Genomic DNA, 23,771 nt, shown 5'->3' on the forward strand with positions numbered 1-23,771 from the left:
TAGGGTTTGCAAAAATACTCTCCTAACTTGCTACGAAGATCACTTAGTATCGAAGTGGCTTGAAAAGACTGTGTCCCATAGGCACAGGTCTACTGTAGATGTAATGCACACAATAGGCATCAATACTCCTACCACAAGCCTACCTCATCACTGTCAGACTGATAAATAACAGACATTACTCAGTTCACTCAGCTGACAGGGGAATCTCTGATGATGCCCTGTCATGGCCAGATACTGGGAAACAGGGCAAATGTTTTCAAGAGTGATATCACGTCTAACTTAATTTGTTTCACTATGATTGGATTTGTTGGTTTTTATTTGTACTGTTAATTAGGCTATCTGTGTTGATGTCATCATACATGTCATCAATTAGGCTAGCCTTTGCCTAGTTTGATCTTAAGAGGAGAAGGGCCTCATAATTGATTCAATCAAAACAATGCTTTCTTCACTCTTAGCGAAATCCAAAAGTTACTACGTACTTATTTTCTGTCAACCATGATAAGGGAGATCTTTCAATGTGATCTTTCAAGATTGTTCAATGAGTGTCTGAGTTGCACCACAGTAGACTACACAATAATGTCATTTGTAAACAGGCCTGCCAGCCATGCCATGTCCTTGCGTATTCTGTCATGTTCCAACAGAGCTATAGCATGTGCTATTGTATACTGTACAGTAGTGTGACTATATCATTCTTTCTTAGCAGATAAGATTTCAACTTGGACTAAAACACATACCATTTGAAATCTGACACAACGTCCCGCACATTGAACCTTGGAGTGTTGAGCCCCATCAGGGTGATGGATCAATTCAAATCACATTTTATTTGCTGCATGTGCCCGAATACAACAGGTTTAGACTTGATCATGAAATGCTTATTTACGAGCCCTTTCCCAGTAATGCAGAGTTAATATGAAAAAACAAAGGAAATATTAACACAATAAAATAACAATAACAGGCGTACCAAGTCAATGTGCAGGGGTACAAGGTAGTTTTGTATTTGTATTTTGTATTTATTATGGTTCTGTCACGTTCTGACCTTAGTTCCTTTGTTTTGTCTTTTGTTTTAGTATGGTCAGGGTGTGAGTTGGGTGACTTGTCTATGTTAGTTTGTCTATGATTTTCTATTTCTGTGTTTGGCCTGGTATGGTTCTCAATCAGAGGCAGCTGTCAATCGTTGTCCCTGATTGAGAACCATATTTAGGTAGCCTGTTTTCCATTGTGTTTTGTGGGTAGTTGTTTCCTGTTTAGTGTTTTTGTTTCACCTTTCAGGACTGTTTGTGTGTCGTGTTTGTTGGTTTGTCTAGTGTTGCATTTTTCATTAAATAATATGAACGCTTACGACGCTGCAACTTGGTCCTCTCCTTCCCTAGACGACAAGCATTACAGGTTCCCCATTAGTTAGGCAGCAGCTACTCTTCCTGGGGTTTATTATGGTTCCCCATTAGTTAGGCAGCAGCTACTCTTCCTGGGGTTTATTATGGTTCCCCATTAGTTAGGCAGCAGCTACACTTCCTGGGGTTTATTATGGTTCCCCATTAGTTAGGCAGCAGCTACTCTTCCTGGGGTTTATTATGGTTCCCCATTAGTTAGGCAGCAGCTACACTTCCTGGGGTTTATTATGGTTCCCCATTAGTTAGGCAGCAGCTACTCTTCCTGGGGTTTATTATGGTTCCCCATTAGTTAGGCAGCAGCTACTCTTCCTGGGGTTTATTATGGTTCCCCATTAGTTAGGCAGCAGCTACACTTCCTGGGGTTTATTATGGTTCCCCATTAGTTAGGCAGCAGCTACTCTTCCTGGGGTTTATTATGGTTCCCCATTAGTTAGGCAGCAGCTACACTTCCTGGGGTTTATTATGGTTCCCCATTAGTTAGGCAGCAGCTACTCTTCCTGGGGTTTATTATGGTTCCCCATTAGTTAGGCAGCAGCTACTCTTCCTGGGGTTTATTATGGTTCCCCATTAGTTAGGCAGCAGCTACTCTTCCTGGGGTTTATTATGGTTCCCCATTAGTTAGGCAGCAGCTACACTTCCTGGGGTTTATTATGGTTCCCCATTAGTTAGGCAGCAGCTACTCTTCCTGGGGTTTATTATGGTTCCCCATTAGTTAGGCAGCAGCTACTCTTCCTGGGGTTTATTATGGTTCCCCATTAGTTAGGCAGCAACTACTCTTCCTGGGGTCCAGCAAAATTAAGAATGTTATTAAAAAAATTAACATTACAATACATTCATTACAGAATTCACAACACTCTAAGTGCGTGCCCTCAGGCCCATACTCCACTACCACATATCTACAACACAAAATCCAATGTATACGTGTGTGTATCAGGTGTGTGTATGCATGTGTCTCTGCCTATGTTTGTGTTGCTTCACAGTGCACCTCCCATAGTCTGTTCTGGACTTGGGGACTGTGAGGAGACCTTTAGTGGCATGTGTTGTGGGGTATGCATGGGTGTCTAAGCTGTGTGCTAGTAGATTAAACAGATAGCTCGGTACTTTCAACATGTCAATACCTCTCACAAATACAAGTAATCTCTTCTCTACTTTGAGTCAGGAGAGATTGACATACATATTATTCATGTTTGCTCTCTGTGTACATCCAAGGGCCAGCTGTGCTGCCCTGTTCTGAGCCAACTGCAATTGTCCTAAGTCCCTCTTTGTGGTGCCTGACCACACGACTGAACAGTAGTCCAGGTGCGACTAAACTAGAGCCTGTAGGACCTGCCTTGTTGATAGTGCTGTTAAGAAGGTAGAGTAGCGCTTTATTATGGACAGACTTTAGTGAATGATTTGTCCCAAATACAATGCTTTTAGTTTTTAAAATAGTTTTTAAAAATATTTAGGGCTAACTTATTCCTAAATTATTCCTGAAACTAACTGTAGTACTTTGTTAATTGTTTCAGTCATTTCAGTTGCTGTAGCAGCTGACGTGTATAGTGTTGAGTCATCCGCATACAGAGACAAACTGGCGTTACTCAAAGCCAGTGGCATGTCATTAAAGCCCTTCTTACATCAGCTGATATCTGATGTAAGATTTTAAAAAAGGTAATCAAATTTCAAATCAAATGTATTTATATATCCCTTTGTACATCAGCTGATATCTCAAAGTCATGTACAGAAACCCAGCCTAAAACCCCAAACAGCAAGCAATGCAGGTGTAGAAAAACAGTGGCTAGGAAAAACTCCCTAGAAAGGCCAAAACCTAGGAAGAAACGTAGAGAGGAACCAGGCTATGTGGGGTGGCCAGTCCTCTTCTGGCTGTGCCCGGGTGGAGATTATAACAGAACATGGCCAAGATGTTCAAATGTTCATAAATGACCAGCATGGTCAAATAATAATAATCACAGGCAGAACAGTTGAAACTGGAGCAGCAGCACAGCCAGGTGGACTGGGGAGAGCAAGGAGTCATCATGCCCGGTAGTCCTGAGGCATGGTCCTAGGGCTGAGGTCCTCCGAGAGAGAGAAAGAAAGAGAGAAAGAGAGAATTAGAGAGAGCATACTTAAATTCACACAGGACACCGGATAGGACAGGAGAAGTACTCCAGATATAACAAACTGACCCTAGCCCCCCGACACATAAACTACTGCAGCATAAACACTACAGGAGGGGTCAGGAGACACTGTGGCCACATCCGATGACACCCCCGGACAGGGCCAAACAGGAAGGATATAACCCCACCCACTTTGCCAAAGCACAGTCCCCACACCACTAGAGGGATATCTTCAACCACCAACTTACCATCCTGAGACAAGGCCGAGTATAGCCCACAAAGATCTCCGCCACGGCACAACCCAAGGGGGGGCGCCAACCCAGACAGGAAGATCACATCAGTGACTCAACCCACTCAAGTGACGCACCCCTCCTAGGGACGGTATGAAAGAGCCCTAGTAAGCCAGTGACTCAGCCCCTGTAATAGGGTTAGAGACAGAGAATCCCATTGGAAAGAGGAGAACCGGCCAGGCAGACAGCAAGGGCGGTTCGTTGTTCCAGAGCCTTTCCGTTCACCTTCCCACTCCTGGGCCAGACTACACTCAATCATATGACCCACTGAAGAGATGAGTCTTCAGTAAAGACTTAAAGGTTGAGACCGAGTTTGTGTCTCTCACATTGTTAGGCAGACCATTCCATAAAAATGTAGCTCTAGAGGAGAAAGCCCTGCCTCCAGCTGTTTGCTTAGAAATTCTAGGGACAATTAGGAGGCCTGCGTCTTGTGACCGTAGCGTACGTGTAGGTATGTACGGCAGGACCAAATCGGAGAGATAGGTAGGAGCAAGCCCATTTAATGCTTTGTAGGTTAGCAGTAAAACCTTGATATCAGCCCTTGCCATGACAGGAAGCCAGTGTAGGGAGGCTAGCACTGGAGTAATATGATACATTTTTTGGGTTCTAGTCAGGATTCTAGCAGCCGTATTTAGCACTAACTGAAGTTTATTTAGGGCTTTATCCGGGTAGCCGGAAAGTAGAGCATTGCAGTAGTCTAACCTAGAAGTAAAGCATGGATTAATTTTTCTGCGTCATTTTTGGACCGAAAGTTTCAGATTTTTGCAATGTTACGTAGATGGAAAAAAGCTGTCCTTGAAACAGTCTTGATATGTTCTTCAAAAGAGAGATCAGGGTCCAGAGTAACGCAGAGGTCCTTCACAGTTTTATTTGAGACGACTGTACAACCATTAAGATTAATTGTCAGATTCAACAGAAGATCTCTTTGTTTCTTGGGACCTAGAACAAGCATCTCTGTTTTTTCCGAGTTTAAAAGTAGAACGTTTGCAGCCATCCACTTCCTTATGTCTGAAACACATGCTTCTAGCGAGGGCAATTTTGGGGCTTCACCGTGTTTCATTGAAATGTACAGCTGTGCGTCATCCGCATAGCAGTGAAAGTTAACATTATGTTTTCGAATGACATCCCCAAGAGGTAAAATATATAGTGAAAACAATAGTGGTCCTAAAACGGAACCTTGAGGAACACCGACATTTACAGTTGATTTGTCAGAGGACAAACCATTCACAGAGACAAACTGATATCTTTCCGACAGATAAGATCTAAACCAGGCCAGAACTTGTCCGTGTAGACCAATTTGGGTTTCCAATCTCTCCAAAAGAATGTGGTGATCGATGGTATCAAAAGCAGCACTAAGGTCTAGGAGCACGAGGACAGATGCAGAGCCTCGGTCTGATGCCATTAAAAGGTCATTTACCACATTCACGAGTACAGTCTCAGTGCTATGATGGGGTCTAAAACCAGACTCAAGCATTTCGTATACATTGTTTGTCTTCAGGAAGGCAGTGAGTTGCTGCGCAACAGCCTTTTCTACAATTTTTGAGAGGAATGGAAGGTTCGATACAGGCCGATAGTTTTTTATATTTTCTGGGTCAAGGTTTGGCTTTTTCAAGAGAGGCTTTATTACTGCCACTTTTAGTGAGTTTGGTACACATTCGGTGGATAGAGAGACGTTTATTATGTTCAACATAGGAGGGCCAAGCACAGGAAGCAGCTCTTTCAGTCATTTAGTTGGAATAGGGTCCAGTATGCAGCTTGAAGGTTTAGAGGCCATTATTATTTTCATCATTGTGTCAAGAGATATAGTACTAAAACACTTGAGTGTCTCTCTTGATCCTAGGTCCTGGCAGAGTTGTGCAGACTCAGGACAACTGAGCTTTGGAGGAATACGCAGATTTAAAGAGGAGTCCGTAATTTGCTTTCTAATGATCATGATCTTTTCCTCAAAGAAGTTCATGAATTTATTACTGCTGAAGTGAAAGCCATCCTCTCTTGGGGAATGCTGCTTTTTAGTTAGCTTTGCGACAGTATTAAAAAGGAATTTCGGATTGTTTTTATTTTCCTCAATTAAGTTGGAAAATTTTGATGATCGAGCAGCAGTAAGGGCTCTTCGATACTGCACGGTACTGTCTTTCCAAGCTAGTCGGAAGACTTCCAGTTTGGTGTGGCGCCATTTCCGTTCCAATTTTCTGGAAGCTTGCTTCAGAGCTCGGGTATTTTCTGTATACCAGGGAGCTAGTATCTTATGAGAAATGTTTTTCATTTTTAGGGGTGCAACTGCATCTAGGGTATTGCGCAAGGTTAAATTGAGTTCCCCAGTTAGGTGGTTAACTGATTTTTCTCCTCTGACGTCCTTGGGTAGACAGAGGGAGTCTGGAAGGACATCAAGGAATCTTTGTATTGTCTGTGAATTTATATTGTCTGTTGCCCGGCCTGCACCCTATTTCATTGTGGAGCTAGAGGAGTTAGAACCCTGTCTATGTTGGTAAATGAGATGAGAGCACCCCTCCAGCTAGGATGGAGTCCATCACTCCTCAGCAGGTCAGGCTTGGTCCTGTTTGTGGGTGAGTCCCAGAAAGAGGGCCAATTATCTACAAATTCTATCTTTTGGGAGGGGCAGAAAACAGTTTTCAACCAGCGATTGAGTTGTCAGACTCTGCTGTAGAGCTCATCACTCCCCCTAACTGAGAGGGGGCCAGAGACAATTACTCGATGCCGACACATCTTTCTAGCTGATTTACACGCTGAAGCTATGTTGCGCTTGGTGATCTCTGACTGTTTCATCCTAACATCGTTGGTGCCGACGTGGGTAACAATATCTCTATACTCTCTACACTCGCCAGTTTTAGCTTTAGCCAGCACCATCTTCAGATTAGCCTTAACGTTGGTAGCCCTGCCCCCTGGTAAACAGTGTATGATCGCTGGATGATTCGTTTTAAGTCTAATACTGCGGGTAATGGAGTCGCCAATGACTAGAGTTTTCAATTTGTCAGAGCTAATGGTGGGAAGCTTCGGCGTCTCAGACCCCATAACGGGAGGAGTAGAGACAAGAGAAGGCTCGGCCTCTGACTCCAACTCGTTGCTTAATGGGGAAAACCGGTTGAAAGTTTCTGTCAGCTGAATGAGCAACACCGGTTGAGCATTCCTACAGCATTTCCCTCCAGCAACCGTGAGAAAATTGTCCGGCTGCAGGGACTGTGCGAGGGGATTTATACTAACGTTACTATCTGTACTTACTGGTGGCACAGACGCTGTTTCATCCTTTCCTACACTGAAATTACCCTTGCCTAACGATTGCGTCTGAAGCTGGGCTTGTAGCACAGCTATCCTCGCCGTAAGGCGATCGTTCTCCTGTATATTATGAGTACAGCGACTGCAATTAGAAGGCATCATGTTAATGTTACTACTTAGCTTCGGCTGTTGGAGGTCCTGGCGAACCATGTCCAGATAAAGCGTCCGGAGTGAAAAAGTTGAATGGAAAAAAAAAAAGTTGAGGGAAAAACCAAAAATATAAAAGGTAATTAAAAGTAAAAACCGTAAAGTTGTCAGGTAGCAAAGTAAGGTTCGCAACAAAACGCACAGCAACACGTAAACAAGTCTGCAAGTTGTGACCGGAAATGGCGTGAAAACAAAACCCGGTAAAATACCTGCATACCGTGCATAAGCCGTGCATGGGCCTAGACAGTTGCCCTGGGGAATGCCTGATTCTGCCTTGATTATGTTGGAGAGGCTTCCATTAAAGAATACCCTCTGTGTTCTGTTAGACCGATACCTCTTTATCCACAATATAGCAGGGGGTGTAAAGCTATAACACATTTTTCCAGCAGCACACTATTATCGATAATGTCAAAAGCCGCACTGAAGTCTAACAAAACAGCCCCCACAATATTTTTATCATCGATTTCTCCCAGCCAACCATCAGTCATTTGTGTAAGTGCTGTGCGTGTTGAATGTCCTTCCCTATAAGCGTAAAAGTAAAGGGTAAAAGTGACTAGGCAATCATGATATACACTGCTCAAAAAAATAAAGGGAACACTTAAACAACACAATGTAACTCCAAGTCAATCACACTTCTGTGAAATCAAACTGTCCACTTAGGAAGCAACACTGATTGACAAAAAATGTCACATGCTGTTGTGCAAATGGAATAGACAACAGGTGGAAATTATAGCCAATTAGCAAGACACCCCCAATAAAGGAGTGGTTCTGCAGGTGGTGACCACAGACCACTTCTCAGTTCCTATGCTTCCTGGCTGATGTTTTGGTCACTTTTGAATGCTGGCGGTGCTTTCACTCTAGTGGTAGCATGAGACGGAGTCTTCAACCCACACAAGTGGCTCAGGTAGTGCAGCTCATCCAGGATGGCACATCAATGCGAGCTGTGGCAAAAAGGTTTGCTGTGTCTGTCAGCGTAGTGTCCAGAGCATAGAGGCGCTACCAGGAGACAGGCCAGTACATCAGGAGACGTGGAGGCCGTAGGAGGGCAACAACCCAGGAGCAGGACCGCTACCTCCGCCTTTGTGCAAGGAGGAGCAGGAGGAGCACTGCCAGAACCCTGCAAAATGACCTCCAGCAGGCCACAAATGTGCATGTGTCTGCTCAAACGGTCAGAAACAGACTCCATGAGGGTGGTATGAGGGCCCGACGTCCACAGGTGGGGGTTGTGCTTACAGCCCAACACCGTGCAGGACGTTTGGCATTTGCCAGAGAACACCAAGATTGGCAAATTCGCCACTGGCGCCCTGTGCTCTTCACAGATGAAAGCAGGTTCACACTGAGCACGTGACAGACGTGACAGTCTGGAGACGCCGTGGAGAACGTTCTGCTGCCTACAACATCCTCCAGCATGACCGGTTTGGCGGTGGGTCAGTCATGGTGTGGGGTGGCATTTCTTTGGGGGGCCGCACAGCCCTCCATGTGCTCGCCAGAGGTAGCCTGACTGCCATTAGGTACCGAGATGAGATCCTCAGACCCCTTGTGAGACCATATGCTGGTGCGGTTGGCCCTGGGTTCCTCCTAATGCAAGACAATGCTAGAACTCATGTGGCTGGAGTGTGTCAGCAGTTCCTGCAAGAGGAAGGCATTGATGCTATGGACTGGCCTCCCCGTTCCCCAGACCTGAATCCAATTGAGCACATCTGGGACATCATGTCTCGCTCCATCCACCAACGCCACGCTGCACCACAGACTGTCCAGGAGTTGGCGGATGCTTTAGTTCAGGTCTGGGAGGAGATCCCTCAGGAGACCATCCGCCACCTCATCAGGAGCATGCCCAGGCGTTGTAGGGAGGTCATACAGGCACGTGGAGGCCACACACACTACTGAGCCTCATTTTGACTTGTTTTAAGGACATTATATCAAAGTTGGATCAGCCTTTAGTGTGGTTTTCCACTTTAATTTTGAGTGTGACTCCAAATCCAGACTTCCATGGGTTGATACATTTGATTTCCATTGATAAATTTTGTGTGATTTTGTTGTCAGCACATTCAACTATGTAAAGAAAAAAGTATTTAATAAGAATATTTCATTCATTCAGATCTAGGATGTGTTATTTTAGTGTTCCCTTTAGTGTTCCCTTTTTTGAGCAGTGTATAATAAAAAGAGTAGCAGCAGAGTATGTGAAGAGTGTGAAAGTGTTTCGATGTGTGTGTGTGTGTGTATGTGTGTGTTGGAGTGCCAGTTTAGTATGTGTGAGTGTGTATGTGTGTATTGGAATTTCAGTGTAGTACAGTTGAAGTTGGAAGTTTACATACACCTTAGCCAAATTAGCCAGTTCTTCACAATTCCTGACATTCAAACCTAGTAAGAATTCCCTGTCTTAGGTCAGTTAGGATCACCACTTTATTTTAAGAATGTGAAATGTCAGAATAATAGCAGAGAGAATGATTTATTTCAGCTTTTATTTCTTTCATCACATTCCCAGTGGGTCAGAAGTTTACACTCAACTACTATTTGATAGCATTGCCTTTAAATTGTTTAACTTGGGTCAAACGTTTCAGGTAGACTTCCACAATAAGTTGGTGAATTTTGGCCCATTCCTCCTGACAAAGCTGGTGTAACTGAGTTAGTTTTGTAGGCCTCCTTGCTCACACACACTTTTTCAGTTCTGCCCACAAATTCCGGGTATGTCGATATAGTTCTCGTTTTACTGTGGATACAGATACTTTTGTACCTATTTCCTCCAGCATCTTCACAAGGTCCTTTGCTGTTGTTCTGGGATTGATTTGCACTTTTCGCACCAAAGTACGTTCATCTCTAGGAGACAGAACGCGTCTCCTTCCTGAGCGGTATGATGGCGTGGTCCCATGGTGTTTATACTTGCGTACTATTGTTTGTACAGATGAACGTGGTACCTTCAGGCGTTTGGAAATTGCTCCCAAGGATGAACCAGACTTGTGGAGGTCTACAATTTTTTTCTGAGGTCTTGGCTGATTTCTTTTGATTTTCCCATGATTTCAAGCAAAGAGGCACTGAGTTTGAAGGTAGGCCTTGAAATACATCCACAGGTACACCTCCAATTGACTTAAATGATGTCAATTAGCCTATCAGAAGCTTCTAAAGCGTGACATAATTTTCTGGAATTTTCCAAGCTGTTTAAAGGCACAGTCAACTTAGTGTATGTAAACTTCTGACCCATTAGAATTGTGATACAGTGAGTTATAAGTGAAATAATCTGTCTGTAAACAATTGTTGGAAAAATTACTTGGGTCATGCACAAAGTAGATGTCCTAACTGACTTGCCAAAACTATAGTTTGTCAACAAGAAATTTGTGGAGTGGTTGAAAAATGAGTTTTAATGACTCCAACTTAAGTGTATGTAAATCTCCGACCAGTGAGTGTTTGGGTAGAGTTCAGTGAGTGTTCATAGAGCCAGTGCAAGAATATCAGTGAGAAAGAAAAGGGTGTCAATGTAAATTGTCCAGCTGGCCATTTGATGAACTGTTCAGCAGTCTTATGGCTTGGCGCTCAGGTACCGCTTGTAGTCCATTACTTGGGTGGCTGGAGTCTTTGACAATTTTTAGGGCCTTCCTCTGACTCCGCCTAGTATAAAGGTCCTGGATGGCAAGGAGTTCGGCCCCAGTGATGTCCTGGGCCGTACATACTACCCCCTTGCGGTCAGATGCCAAGCAGTTGCCATACAAAACGTTGATGCAGAAAGTCGAGATGCTCTCAATGGTGAAGCTGTCAAAGCCACGGGAAGTAGATAGGCTGAGGGATGCAGCACCCCCTGAAAAATCAGAATAATTACAAAATATTTAAAGAAACATTTTTGAATATAAAAAAAGTGCCCTGGGCCTTTAATAGTCCTGTATTAGCGGGCTGGTATAGCCGTCTGCAGCGCGAGGATATGAGTGACCATGAGGATTTTGAGGATCTGAGTGACCATGACAAATATCTTCAGCCTTCTGAAAAGGCATTGTCGTGCCTTTACAACTGTGTTGGTGTGTTTGGACCATCATATATCCTTAGTGATGTGAACACAGAAGAACTTGAAGCTCTCCAGTTGAACTGGGTATCACTTATAATAACAGAAACATGAAGAGTGATCACACTGTCCATCTCATGTTTAGTAATAAGCTGTTCTAACATGAGAACCAATGAGGGGGAGTTTTTTGTTGTTGAGAAAGCCTTACTACTGGTTGCAGCTGTCAGGGTCAAAGTCTTCAGTCTCAACAAATGATCAGTCTTGCCTCTGGTTGAGTTTATGACAGCTGGAGCATGACACAGCGGCCTGATTTTGGTGTGAGTCATATTGGCCTCTGGTAACTCAGGAAGGAGTATGGGTGTGCTTTCTCCTGTTGTAATGGGTTTGCCTGTCCCAGTATGTCAGTCTATTTCTGTGCCCTATGATACCACAATGTTTTAAAAACAACCCCCTCCCCACCCAAACATGCCATTTGGCTCCCTTCTGCACTGTTGCTCTAACAATCCGAGACAGAAATGAGTGTTCCCCTGCTTTCTATGTTCTCCTAAACAGGCTGTATTAGCCCAATGACTCTCTATGTCAGTAAGGAGTCCCCTGCATTAGAGGAACTTCAATTGAATTTAGATAGATCCTACAATAGTAATATATTAAACAGGGCCTGCATTTCATGTGCAATTTACAAGCAATATTAGTGAGCAGACAGCTCAACTGTATTCCAGACTAACATGATATAGTTGCAATAAAGTGGGAGGGTCTTGTTAAAACATAAACAATCAGGATGGGAGGGTCTTCAGACTGTAGATTAAAAGTGATTGAGCAATATGGGTCCTTCCTCTTGTGAGGTACCCCACCCCCAGAGGCCTCAAGAAAGCAGTGCCATTGGCCTTAATGCAGCTTCCTTCCATTATTCCTGTGTTGCAGAAGCCCGAGCTTCTCCATCTAACACAAGAGGCAAACCAAGGGTTGGAAACTTCTCCCAGTCAGTGGAGACCGAGCAACACTTGTATAATATTACACATTGAGGACCGATAGAATAGCAATATATCTGACAAACAGTCAAACATTTGTGTAGGCCTATGACATATTTCATGAATGCATTATGTAATGTAAAATAGATTCCGAGATTTACTTTAGACACACAGACACAGACACAGACAGACAGACACACACACACACACAGACACACACACACACACACACACACACACACACACGCACACACACATTGCTGTGTCTCTTCCAGCCTTTGGGTTGTGTGTATTGGGTTCCAGCTGATTGTCTGCTATCCACCCTCTTCGTCATCTGTTGTGGAATAGAACATCTGTTAGGGCATGATTCCCTTCCGTTGTTCAGTTTGTGTAAAACAAACTGTTTCTTTGGAGTTAAACCACCAGGGATGACACTGACTGGGGAAGCAGTCCCGTTCTTCTCAGAAAATTGTTTCATAACAAATAACAGAGAACTTGTGTGTTGGTGTTTGTATTAGTGTTTTTGTGGAAATTATTACATTGAAACGGCATAGAAGATAACTTATGCTGAATTATGTAAGGACTAAAATAATCTACAAAACAATTTATTGCATTTCTCACTGTTTCTTGTCTCATTGTCCCTTTTTGTTTGATTTTAGGCAACCAGATAAAGTCAGGGTGGTTTGGACCAGAAGAAATAGGCGTATGTGCTCTAAGGTAAATACTCACCCAGTTTTACTTACCTCAAATCAGCACATCTCTTATCCCACCAGGATGGCAGGGATGCATTTCCATCATTTGTATCATGTTTTGATGTAGTCTTGTTGTCTTGATCTCTCTCTTTAGCTTCATGGATGGCAGCCGGGCATCAAGAACCCCTACAGGGGGATGGTGGTTTGGCCCGTACCTGAAAACGTGGATATCTCCCTCACACTCTTCAGGGTAAATATCATCCCATGGGTATTCATGAGTACACTGCACCATAGATATTTGCTTCTGTGATAAATAATCTTTAGACATTTCTAATGTAAATTGACAACGTACAACAACATGTGTCCTTTTCCCCTGTCATTTCCATCTCTGTACTTACCCACTAGGATCCCCATTCTGATGTGTTTGAAGACAAAGACTGGACATTTGTCATTGAGAGTGTGAGTGTACTTTCTGCCTCTATCTAATACAATATCTCATAGCATTGAAATATATACGTTTTTTTAAGATCCTCTAATGGTACCACTAAAGCCCACTCATGAATGTATCCCTGCTGCTTGCCTTGCAGGAGACAAAGGGTCAACGTAAGGTCTTGGCTGCAGTGGACGTGAATATGAAGAAGTTTGCCAGTGCCACTCCCACTCAGCAAGACCTGACATTGAAGCTGAAGCCCCTGTCTGTCAAGGTGCTGGAGGCCACTCTGAAGCTCTCCCTGTCCTGTGTGTTTCTCAGAGAGGGGAAAGCCACGTGAGTCCATCCCATAATATCCCACTAATGATAGATTCATAATTACCACTACAGTAATAACATCAGTACTGACTTCATTATGTATTTTAGATGACAATGCTGTGTTACTCTCCCACAGGGACGAAGACATGCAGAGCCTGGCCAGTCTGATGAGTGTCAAACCCACAGACATCGGTAACCTTGACGACTTCAACGAGAGTGATGAGGAGGAAGACAGGAGGTCTAGTGCTGGAGCTAGCATTAGCAAAGCTGCCGCAGGTACACTTCAATTATACACTCATACATACATCGTCAGATAAAACCTTACCTTCTTTGATGCTTTCTGTTGTCCATCTCTCTATTTGATGCTTTCCTTTCTTTCCAATAAATAATGGCATCCCCACTCTATCGCTTAATTTTTTAAAAGTCTATCTCCTGTCCCTTCTTTTTAATTCTCATTGCTTTCTTTCACCACTTTCTCTGCCAGCTCCTCTCCCTCCTGCTTGCCCGGTGCCTCCCCCGGGAAGGAGGCCTGCACCTCTAAAGAAACCCCCTGTCATAGGTACCCTGCCTCTCTTCCCTTTGTTCTGTTCTTCATCTTGTTCTGGCCTAGAGCTGATGGATGCACCAGTTCCATTAGTTCTATCAGTTCCATCAATTCCCCTAGTTCCATCAATTCCCCCAGTTCCATCAGTGCCATCAGTTCCCCCAGTTCCATCAGTTCTACCAGTTCCACCAGTTCCCCCAGTTCCATCAGTTCCATTAGTTCCCCCAGTTCCATCAGTTCCATCAGTTCCCCCAGTTCCATCAGTTCCATTAGTTCCATCAGTTCCCCCAGTTCCACCAGTTGCACCAGTTCTATCAGTTCCATCAGTTCCATCAGTTCCCCCAGTTCCATCAGTTCCATTAGTTCCCCCAGTTCCATCAGTTCCATCAGTTCCACCAGTTGCACCAGTTCTATCAGTTCCATCAGTTCCATCAGTTCCCCCAGTTCCATCAGTTCCATTAGTTCCCCCAGTTCCATCAGTTCCATCAGTTCCACCAGTTCCATCAGTTCCATTAGTTCCATTAGTTCCATCAGTTCCCCCAGTTCCCCCAGTTCCATCAGTTCCACCAGTTCCACCAGTTCCATTAGTTCCACCAGTTCCATCAATTCCATCAGTTCCACCAGTTCCATCAGTTCCATTAGTTCCATCAGTTCCATCAGTTCCCCCAGTTCCATCAGTTCCATTAGTTCCCCCAGTTCCATCAGTTCCATCAGTTCCACCAGTTCCATCAGTTCCATTAGTTCCATCAGTTCCCCCAGTTCCCCCAGTTCCATCAGTTCCACCAGTTCCACCAGTTCCATTAGTTCCACCAGTTCCATCAATTCCATCAGTTCCACCAGTTCCACCAGTTCCATTAGTTCCCCCAGTTCCACCAGTTCCATTAGTTCCCCCAGTTCCATCAGTTCCACCAGTTCCATCAGTTCCACCAGTTCCATCAGTTTCACCAGTTCCACCAGTTCCATTAGTTCCCCCAGTTCCACCAGTTCCATTAGTTCCCCCAGTTCCATCAGTTCCACCAGTTGCATCAATTCCATCAGTTCCCCCAGTTCCATCAGTTCCACCAGTTCCACCAGTTCCATCAGTTCCACCAGTTCCATCAGTTCCACCAGTTCCATCAGTTCCACCAGTTCCATTAGTTCCACCAGTTCCATCAATTCCATCAGTTCCCCCAGTTCCATTAGTTCCACCAGTTCCATCAATTCCATCAGTTCCACCAGTTCCATTAGTTCCACCAGTTCCATCAATTCCATCAGTTCCACCAGTTCCATCAGTTCCACCAGTTCCACCAGTTCCATTAGTTCCCCCAGTTCCACCAGTTCCATTAGTTCCCCCAGTTCCATCAGTTCCACCAGTTCCATCAGTTCCACCAGTTCCATCAGTTTCACCAGTTCCCCCAGTTCCATCAGTTCCACCAGTTGCATCAATTCCATCAGTTCCCCCAGTTCCATCAGTTCCACCAGTTCCACCAGTTCCATCAGTTCCACCAGTTCCATCAGTTCCACCAGTTCCATCAGTTCCCCCAGTTCCATTAGTTCCACCAGTTCCATCAATTCCATCAGTTCCCCCAGTTCCATCAGTTCCATCAGTTCCATCAGTTCCCCCAGTTCCATCAGTTCCACCAGTTCCACCAGTTCCATCAGTTCCACCAGTTCCATCAGTTCCACCAGTTCCATCAGTTCCCCCAGTTCCATTAGTTCCACCAGTTCCATCAATTCCATCAGTTCCCCCAGTTCCATCAGTTCCATTAGTTCCACCAGTTCCATCAGTTCCATCAGTTCCCCCAGTTCCATCAGTTCCCCCAGTTCCATCAGTTCCCCCAGTTCCATCAGTTCCACCAGTTCCATCAATTCCATCAGTTCCACCAGTTCCATCAGTTCCACCAGTTCCATCAGTTCCATCAGTTCCCCCAGTTCCATTAGTTCCACCAGTTCCATTAGTTCCCCCAGTTCCACCAGTTCCATTAGTTCCACCAGTTCCATCAGTTCCACCAGTTCCATCAGTTCCACCAGTTCCATCAGTTCCATCAGTTCCACCAGTTCCATCAGTTCCATCAGTTCCACCAGTTCCATTAGTTCCCCCAGTTCCACCAGTTCCACCAGTTCCACCAGTTCCATCAGTTCCACCAGTTCCATCAGTTCCACCAGTTCCATTAGTTCCACCAGTTCCATCAGTTCCACCAGTTCCATCAGTTCCACCAGTTCCATTAGTTCCACCAGTTCCATCAGTTCCATCAGTTCCCCCAGTTCCATTAGTTCCACCAGTTCCATTAGTTCCCCCAGTTCCACCAGTTCCATTAGTTCCACCAGTTCCATCAATTCCATCAGTTCCCCCAGTTCCATCAGTTCCATCAGTTCCATCAGTTCCACCAGTTCCATCAGTTCCACCAGTTCCATTAGTTCCACCAGTTCCATCAATTCCATCAGTTCCCCCAGTTCCATCAGTTCCACCAGTTCCATCAGTTCCATTAGTTCCCCCAGTTCCACCAGTTCCATTAGTTCCCCCAGTTCCATCAGTTCCACCAGTTCTACCAGTTCCATCAGTTCCACCAGTTCCATCAGTTCTATCAGCCTCTGTGCCATTAGTGTCCCTAGGAGCCCCAGTTCCCTCAGTGCCAGTCTTTACCCACTATCAACCACTGCTCAAAATCTTCCGTCCCAGCTGCGGCTCAGGTACCTCCAGCCAGGCAGATAGACTGAATGATGCTGCCTTGACAAGTGATTACTGAAGCTTCGCTTCTTTCTCAATCTGCATGATGGTACTCCCTGATTTACCTATGAATTGCTTTGAATTATTTTCAACATAAGTATCCCCCAGCAAGAGCATGCTGTAGGTTTGTCTGGCCTGTCTAAGGAGAGTGATTTTGAGCAACATAGAAATGATTTGTAGCATCAACCAGGGGCACTTTTGAACCTGTTTGCTTTCGTTTAAGACTTCCAGTGTTACTGTAAGATAACAGAAATGTTCTCTGCAGTATTAACAGGAAATTGTGGTTTAGAAAAAGTAAAAGTAACATCAGTGCACGTCTTAAGGCATGCCTTGTAGTATCCCTCTTTCCACCAGGTCATCGCTCTCACTCATTGGTTTCTGCTATTTATCTTCCCTCTTTCCACCAGGTCATCGCTCTCACTCATTGGTTTCTGCTATTTATCTTCCCTCTTTCCACCAGGTCATCGCTCTCACTCATTGGTTTCTGCTATTTATCTTCCCTCTTTCCACCAGGTCATCGCTCTCACTCATTGGTTTCTGCTATTTCTCTTCCCTCTTTCCACCAGGTCATCGCTCTCACTCATTGGTTTCTGCTATTTATCTTCCCTCTTTCCACCAGGTCATCGATCTCACTCATTGGTTTCTGCTATTTATCTTCCTTCTTTTCCCTTTCCTTTCCTTGTTGCTGCTAGTACCTGGGTCTTTTCTCAGTAGTCTCACAGGGGCTCTGAGTGGCCCTGCAGTGGACTTGAAGCCTCGGGGTGTTAGCATCTCTCAACCCCCCTCCGACCCACAGAGAGGTACCAGACACATGGCAGTTCATAGGTCAAAGGCCACCTACTTTATCACATTAGCCATTATATGTCTTTAAGTTTGACTCATAGAGGTTTGAGTGTCTCATGCTGTAGTTTTTCTTACACTATCATATTTCTGTCCTCTCCTGTCCTTTATGACTGATGCCCACCCCCCCCCCCCCCACCCCCCTCTTCCTCTACTGCAGCTTGCTCAAATGTCTTCAGACCTCAGATTGTATCAACTTATCAGCGTCCCCCCTCCCCCTCTATCTTTTCCGCTGCTGCTTCTCCTCAAGATAAAAACACTTTTACTACCCTATCCCAGCCAGACCCACCGATCCCGAAACCCCAGCTCCCAAACCCTGAGCCAGGTAGCCAAAGCTGATAACTTTGTGTTACTTATGTAGTTATAGCTTGTGTAGCTTGTTTCTCTTCGGTTGTATTATATTGGAGCGTGAGACAAGCTGACTTGCTGCTATGTCTTCACTCTTAATTCTGGTTGCTGAACGAATTATATCATTTTTCTCTTCTCCCTTCCTTTGTTTACCTACAATCTTTGACTTACAATTCAGTTTCTCTTTCTCTCGCTCCCTCTCGCTCTCCCTCTTTCTCGCTCCCTCTTTCTCTCTCTCTCTCGCTCTCTCTCTCGCTCTCTCTCTCTCATCCCACCCCTACTCTCTCTCTGTCGATCCCCTTCATCACCTCTCTTCTCTCAGTCCGGCAGAGGGAGTGGGGGAGGCCAAGGCCTGTGTCAGGCCCCTATTTCTGTCCCTCTCCCAGAGATGCCATGGCCCCTGTCCCCCCTGTACCCCTGTTGACTAGCCTAGACCTGGATGCCCTGTGTAACCCTCACTCTCCTCCCCTTTCCATCCCCTTCCCTAAGTCCTCACCTCCTGTCACATGTCTTTTCTCTCACAACCCTCCAACTCCTCACCCTAACACCCACCATAAACTTGCCCTAGTTGTTGCCCCTCTCTCTCACCCTCTACCCAAGCCTGTCCCTCTACTTCCTGCTACTGTCCCTGCCTCAGCTGTTCTCACTGCCTCCCAGTCAGGTACTGAACTAACAGGTCTCACAGCATGAAAACCATTAGGACATGGGAGGGCAACTAGCTCCAAGACGTCAGCCTAGTTTCATCAATAAAACCATTCTGGACAGTTTGTCCCTTGCCCGACACTACCTGTTGGCAAAGCACTGAGACAACCACTATATTCCACGGCCAAATGTAGCTTTAACTCAATTCATTTCAATGCCTGTGAGCAGTGCTGAAGGCACAGTACCAATGAAGTGGTGTACTTAGCTAAGAATATATCCTGCACAAAGTACCTGTTGTCTGTAGACAGAATGACACATTACTGCTGCCAGTAAAATATCAGTTCTAACAACACTTACATACTGTATAAATCATGTTATGCACTGTTGAGTGCCGTAATTGTACACACTGAAATAACATAATATTGTACGTTATCCCCATGACATGATGTGTGTATGTGTGCGTGTTTTACAGAGATACAGAGGGAGTTGAAGACTCTCACAGAAGAGGACTACCATAGTCCTACTCTTGGTGAGACATTCTGCCATGTTCTCACTATATTTATACTATCAGTCTAATGTGCAAACTGTACTAACCCCCGATCACACCCCCCCCGGGCCTTATTGCTTAATTATAGCATAATCTATATGTTTTACTCCCTGATTGCTCTAGGTCCGAAACTGTCAGAGCAGCAGACGGCGTCTGTGTCCAGTGAGACCGTTCCCCTGGCTCTGAGAGGGGACGAGTCTCCTCACTCCCCCAGGACCGTTGGCGCCATCAGGATCACGAACCAACAAGCCTCTGCTGAGAAAGCTGTGGGGTTGAAAGATGCCAGTACTATTAAAACTGCGGGGTTGAAAGATGCCAGTACTATTAAAGGGTGAGTTCCTAGTGATGGTACACCGTACGTACAGCCACTTCACAGCTTTTTAAATGGAGTTGTTGCTGTCTTGTTGCTGTGTGATGTAGTAGGCAGTGGTATTCAAAGTCGGGGTCTAGTGGGGTCACTGGGGAACTGCAGCGGTGTCGGCAAAATTAACAAAAAGTAAGAGTACAGATTATTGTATGGGACAATATCCAAACGTTTTTTAGAAAGATTATTTGAAAAATAATAATGAATTGAAAGTTATTTGTTGGTGTAAAAATTGCCTTTTTCGTCTCTATTGATTGCTATAATTTTTTGCCTAACCATAAAATGGATGCCAATGGATACAAAAGTTTTATTGCCATGACCATTGCCATGATTTCAGCTTTACAGCAATAGTGCAGAGACATGCTGTAATCTGACCTCCTGCTTGATGTATCCCTGTTGATTCATAAAGGGCAGAAATAGGCCTATGTATGGCCTCAAACAGGGAGGATTGGTAAAGAGTGGCATGTATGTCTCTAGTGTCTGGTATTTATACCCATAATTACTCACCCCCTCCCCTTTGTCTTGTTACACCTACTTTCATTTCACCTTCTATAAAGCACAACCCTCCCTAACAGTACTGGTTCATGACCCTGCCAATGTGTGTGACCTGCCTGCTGTGTTCCCCGCAACCTCCCTGCTCTCAACATCTGAGCTCTGACACCAAGTATCTTTGTTCCTCAGTTCTGGGCAAGATGGCGACCCAGCAACTGGTGTTCCTGGCCCTATTCACACAGAAGTCTCAGCAGAGCTTATTCCAGCACTCCCTCCTCCATGGCCTTTCTCTAGCCCAGAGACAGAAGCACCAGAGAGCACTACCCATAAAGAGCCTTCTACCAACATCCTGGGAGCTTTTAGTGCTGATAACATGCCATTGGCTGAAAAGAAGCCTGACTTTAAACAGAAATCCAATGAGACCAAAGAAGTGCCTTCTCAACCTGCCAAACCAGAGGACAACTCTGCCTCAACCCCGGGTGAAAAATCTTTTAGTGCAGACAAGCCGCCATTGGCTGAGCTCGACCTTGATGACATAATCATAGAGACGCCTGATCCGTCAGTCATGGCCGGTAACTTATTTTTGGAGGACAATGCAGATGAAGAAACATCAAAAGTGGGCGCAGTAAAGAGGTCACCATTCAGCCCCTTGATGACTGGAATGGATCATCAGGATGGAGGGTAAGTGTGACATTCCGTAGACAAGCACACACTAACACTGTGCTGCAGTTTCATCCTTTTTCCTCATCCTCATGTGATGATGTATGTACAAGCCTAAACACTATACTGGGCTATTTTACAGACACTATTTGTGTGTTTATTGAAAGCTCCTCTTTGTTTCTCCTTAACACAAAAAATATGTTTACCATTGCAAGTGTACTCACACACGTGCACATATATACACACACACACACACACACGGACGCGCATGCACACACACACGCGCACACTTCTGAGAATAATATCTCCATTGATGCTCAGACCCTTAACATCAATGTCCCTTTCCACAGTGTTGAACGGACAGCTGATCCAGAGTCAACTGGAGTGCCAACATCAATGGAGCTCCACGTAGAGCACGGCCCAGTTGACACAAAGACACTTCCAGAGATTGGGAACATCACGTGTGGAGATGCAGCTGAGAAGCACACCAAAGGCCTAGAGCAGCCCGTTGATAAGAAGCACGGGAAACAGAACCCAGTGCCTCATTCACCTTGTTTATATGACCTCAACAGGTCAGATGAAGACAAGGAAATTTTGAAAAACATGGCTGCTCTGAAGGCAGGTCCTCCTAGCAAAGACAAGGAAATTATGAAAAACATGGCTGCTCTGAAGGCAGGTCCTCCCAGCAAAGACAAGGAAATGATGAAAAGCATGGCTGCCCTGAAGGCAGGTCCTCCCAGCAAAGACAAGGAAATGAAAATGCCAATCAAAGCGAAAAGGCCGTCATGGACTGAGGAGGTTATGGGCTCCAAAGAGAATGATAAGAAACAGATGGACCATCAACCCCGGGATGAGAAGGCCTCATTATCACAAGCTGATGAGCACAAATCAGCCACTCTAGAAGTTCAAGTGAACAAGAGTGTAGAGGAGTCACATAGTTCTGAATGGAACGCAGCGAAAGAGGAAGCAGGCGTTTTGGAAGAACACAGAAGAGATGCTAACTGTGTTCTGAAAGAGCGGTAAGTGAGAGCACATCTTATTAGCATTTTCCTCTCTACAAAATGTCCTTTAACCTTGTCAACCTTTCTATTGTCTAACTCTCATTTCCTCTGTCACACTCCATGTCCTGTTCCATGTCACCTTCTGTCTCTCTTTCAGTTCTTCTGACCATGTGTCATCAAAAGCAGAAACAATTCCCTTATCAGGCAGTGTCAGTGTAGATAAAACCATAGAAGTAGATGTACTATCAAACAGTAGTTATTCAATTTCTATGGGTAAAACCATGGATGCTACTCCAGTAAGCCTAGAGACACCCAAAATGCCTGATCCCCCGCAATATGAAGTCCTTGAACCTATGATCCAATTGAGATTCACATTATACACCATAGCTGAGGATGCAATGGAGAATGTAGAACTGCCAGAGAAGACAGACCCACAGCCTCAGCCTCCAACAGTGGCCCTGGAGCAGCCAGAGGTTCCACTCTGGAAGGCCCTGGAGGAGAAAGCTAATGATCAGGAACCAGAGCAGGACTCTGGAGAAGTGATGATCAAAGATGAAGTCCTCAGGGAGGAACAGGGGGAAGTAGATGAGAACATGTTAGTGCCAGATGTAGAATCACTGGAGACAGGGTAAGTGTGGAAGGAAGGGAGGCATCTCTGTAACACTGAGAGTAATTGATGACTTCAGGGATACCCCAGTTCAAGTTTACCATATATGTGTGAATTATGGTCTGGTGGTAATCCTTGGCAATAGTTCAAATGTAAGACGATGCCTGGCCCTGTCTTACAGTTATTTTGAGTGTCTGATCTGTAAGTATTCACTGTGTCATAATACTGATGTACTTCCCATATGTTTGCCCTCTCAGCTCAGACAAAGATGTTAAACCAGAAGCTGCTATTATCAGAGTTGAGGGTCACAAACAAATCATCTCAGATGAATCAGAGCTGCTCCAGATGCCAGCTTCCCCAGAGCCAACTACCCAGTCATCTGCTACCCCAGAGCCCACTGCCCAGTCTTCTGCTTCCCCAGAGCCAACTACCCAGTCATCTGCTACCCCAGAGCCCACTGCCCAGTCTTCTGCTACACCAGAGCCCACTACCCAGTCTTCTGCTACCCCAGAGCCCACTACACAGTCTTCAGCTATCCCAGAGCCCACTGCCCAGTATTCAGCCTACCCAGAGCCCACTACACAGTCTCCAGCTACCCCAGAGCCCACTACACAGTCTTCAGCTACCCCAGAGCCCACTACACAGTATTCTACTACCCCAGAGCCCACTTCCCAGTATTCTACTACCCCAGAGCCCACTTCCCAGTATTCTACTACCCCAGAGCCCACTGCCCAGTCTTCTGCTACCTCAGAGCCCACTACACAGTCTTCAGCTACCCCAGTGCCCACTACACAGTCTTCAGCTACCCCAGAGCCCACTACACAGTATTCTACTACCCCAGAGCCCACTTCCCAGTATTCTACTACCCCAGAGCCCACTGCCCAGTCTTCTGCTACCCCAGAGCCCACTGCCCAGTCTTCTGCTACCCCAGAGCCCACTGCCCAGTCTTCTGCTACACCAGAGCCCACTGCCCAGTCTTCTGCTACACCAGAGCCCACTACCCAGTCTTCTGCTACCCCAGAGCCCACTACACAGTCTTCAGCTATCCCAGAGCCCACTGCCCAGTATTCTGCTTCCCCAGAACCCACTACACAGTCTTCAGCTTCCCCAGAGCCAACTACCCAGTCTTCTGCTACCCCAGAGCCTACTACACAGTCTTCAGCCTCCCCAGAGCCCACTACACAGTCTCCAGCTACCCCAGAGCCAACTACACAGTCTTCAGCTACCCCAGAGCCCACTACACAGTATTCTACTACCCCAGAGCCCACTGCCCAGTCTTCTGCTACCCCAGAGCCCACTGCCCAGTCTTCTGCTACCCCAGAGCCCACTGCCCAGTCTTCTGCTACCCCAGAGCCAACTGCCCAGTCTTCTGCTACCCCAGAGCCCACTGCCCAGTCTTCTGCTACCC

The 23,771-nt window shown here is 45.5% G+C and overlaps 1 protein-coding gene across 7 annotated transcripts in view; it reads left to right on the forward strand.

The window, feature by feature from the left end:
* LOC139388617 (EH domain-binding protein 1-like protein 1) overlaps nt 1-23,771 on the forward strand; it is a 39,692-nt gene that overhangs the window by 1,571 nt on the left and 14,350 nt on the right. The window contains exons 2-13 of one of the 7 annotated variants that reach the window (XM_071135381.1): nt 12,831-12,888; nt 13,018-13,113; nt 13,269-13,322; nt 13,451-13,629; nt 13,748-13,887; nt 14,096-14,170; nt 17,555-17,662; nt 19,165-19,221; nt 19,363-19,570; nt 20,285-20,776; nt 21,106-21,377; nt 21,432-21,774. In XM_071135381.1, the coding sequence (XP_070991482.1) occupies nt 12,831-12,888; nt 13,018-13,113; nt 13,269-13,322; nt 13,451-13,629; nt 13,748-13,887; nt 14,096-14,170; nt 17,555-17,662; nt 19,165-19,221; nt 19,363-19,570; nt 20,285-20,776; nt 21,106-21,377; nt 21,432-21,774 (2,082 nt within the window). Of the gene's footprint in view, nt 1-12,830; nt 12,889-13,017; nt 13,114-13,268; nt 13,323-13,450; nt 13,630-13,747; nt 13,888-14,095; nt 14,171-17,554; nt 17,663-18,250; nt 18,712-19,164; nt 19,222-19,362; nt 19,571-20,284; nt 20,777-21,105; nt 21,775-23,771 lie in introns of those variants that run through there. The other 6 variants (XM_071135380.1, XM_071135382.1, XM_071135383.1 and 3 more) reach the window with 6 other exon arrangements.

This window comes from Oncorhynchus clarkii, chromosome 29 (assembly GCF_045791955.1).
Source record: "Oncorhynchus clarkii lewisi isolate Uvic-CL-2024 chromosome 29, UVic_Ocla_1.0, whole genome shotgun sequence".
Taxonomy (NCBI): Eukaryota; Metazoa; Chordata; class Actinopteri; order Salmoniformes; family Salmonidae; genus Oncorhynchus; species Oncorhynchus clarkii.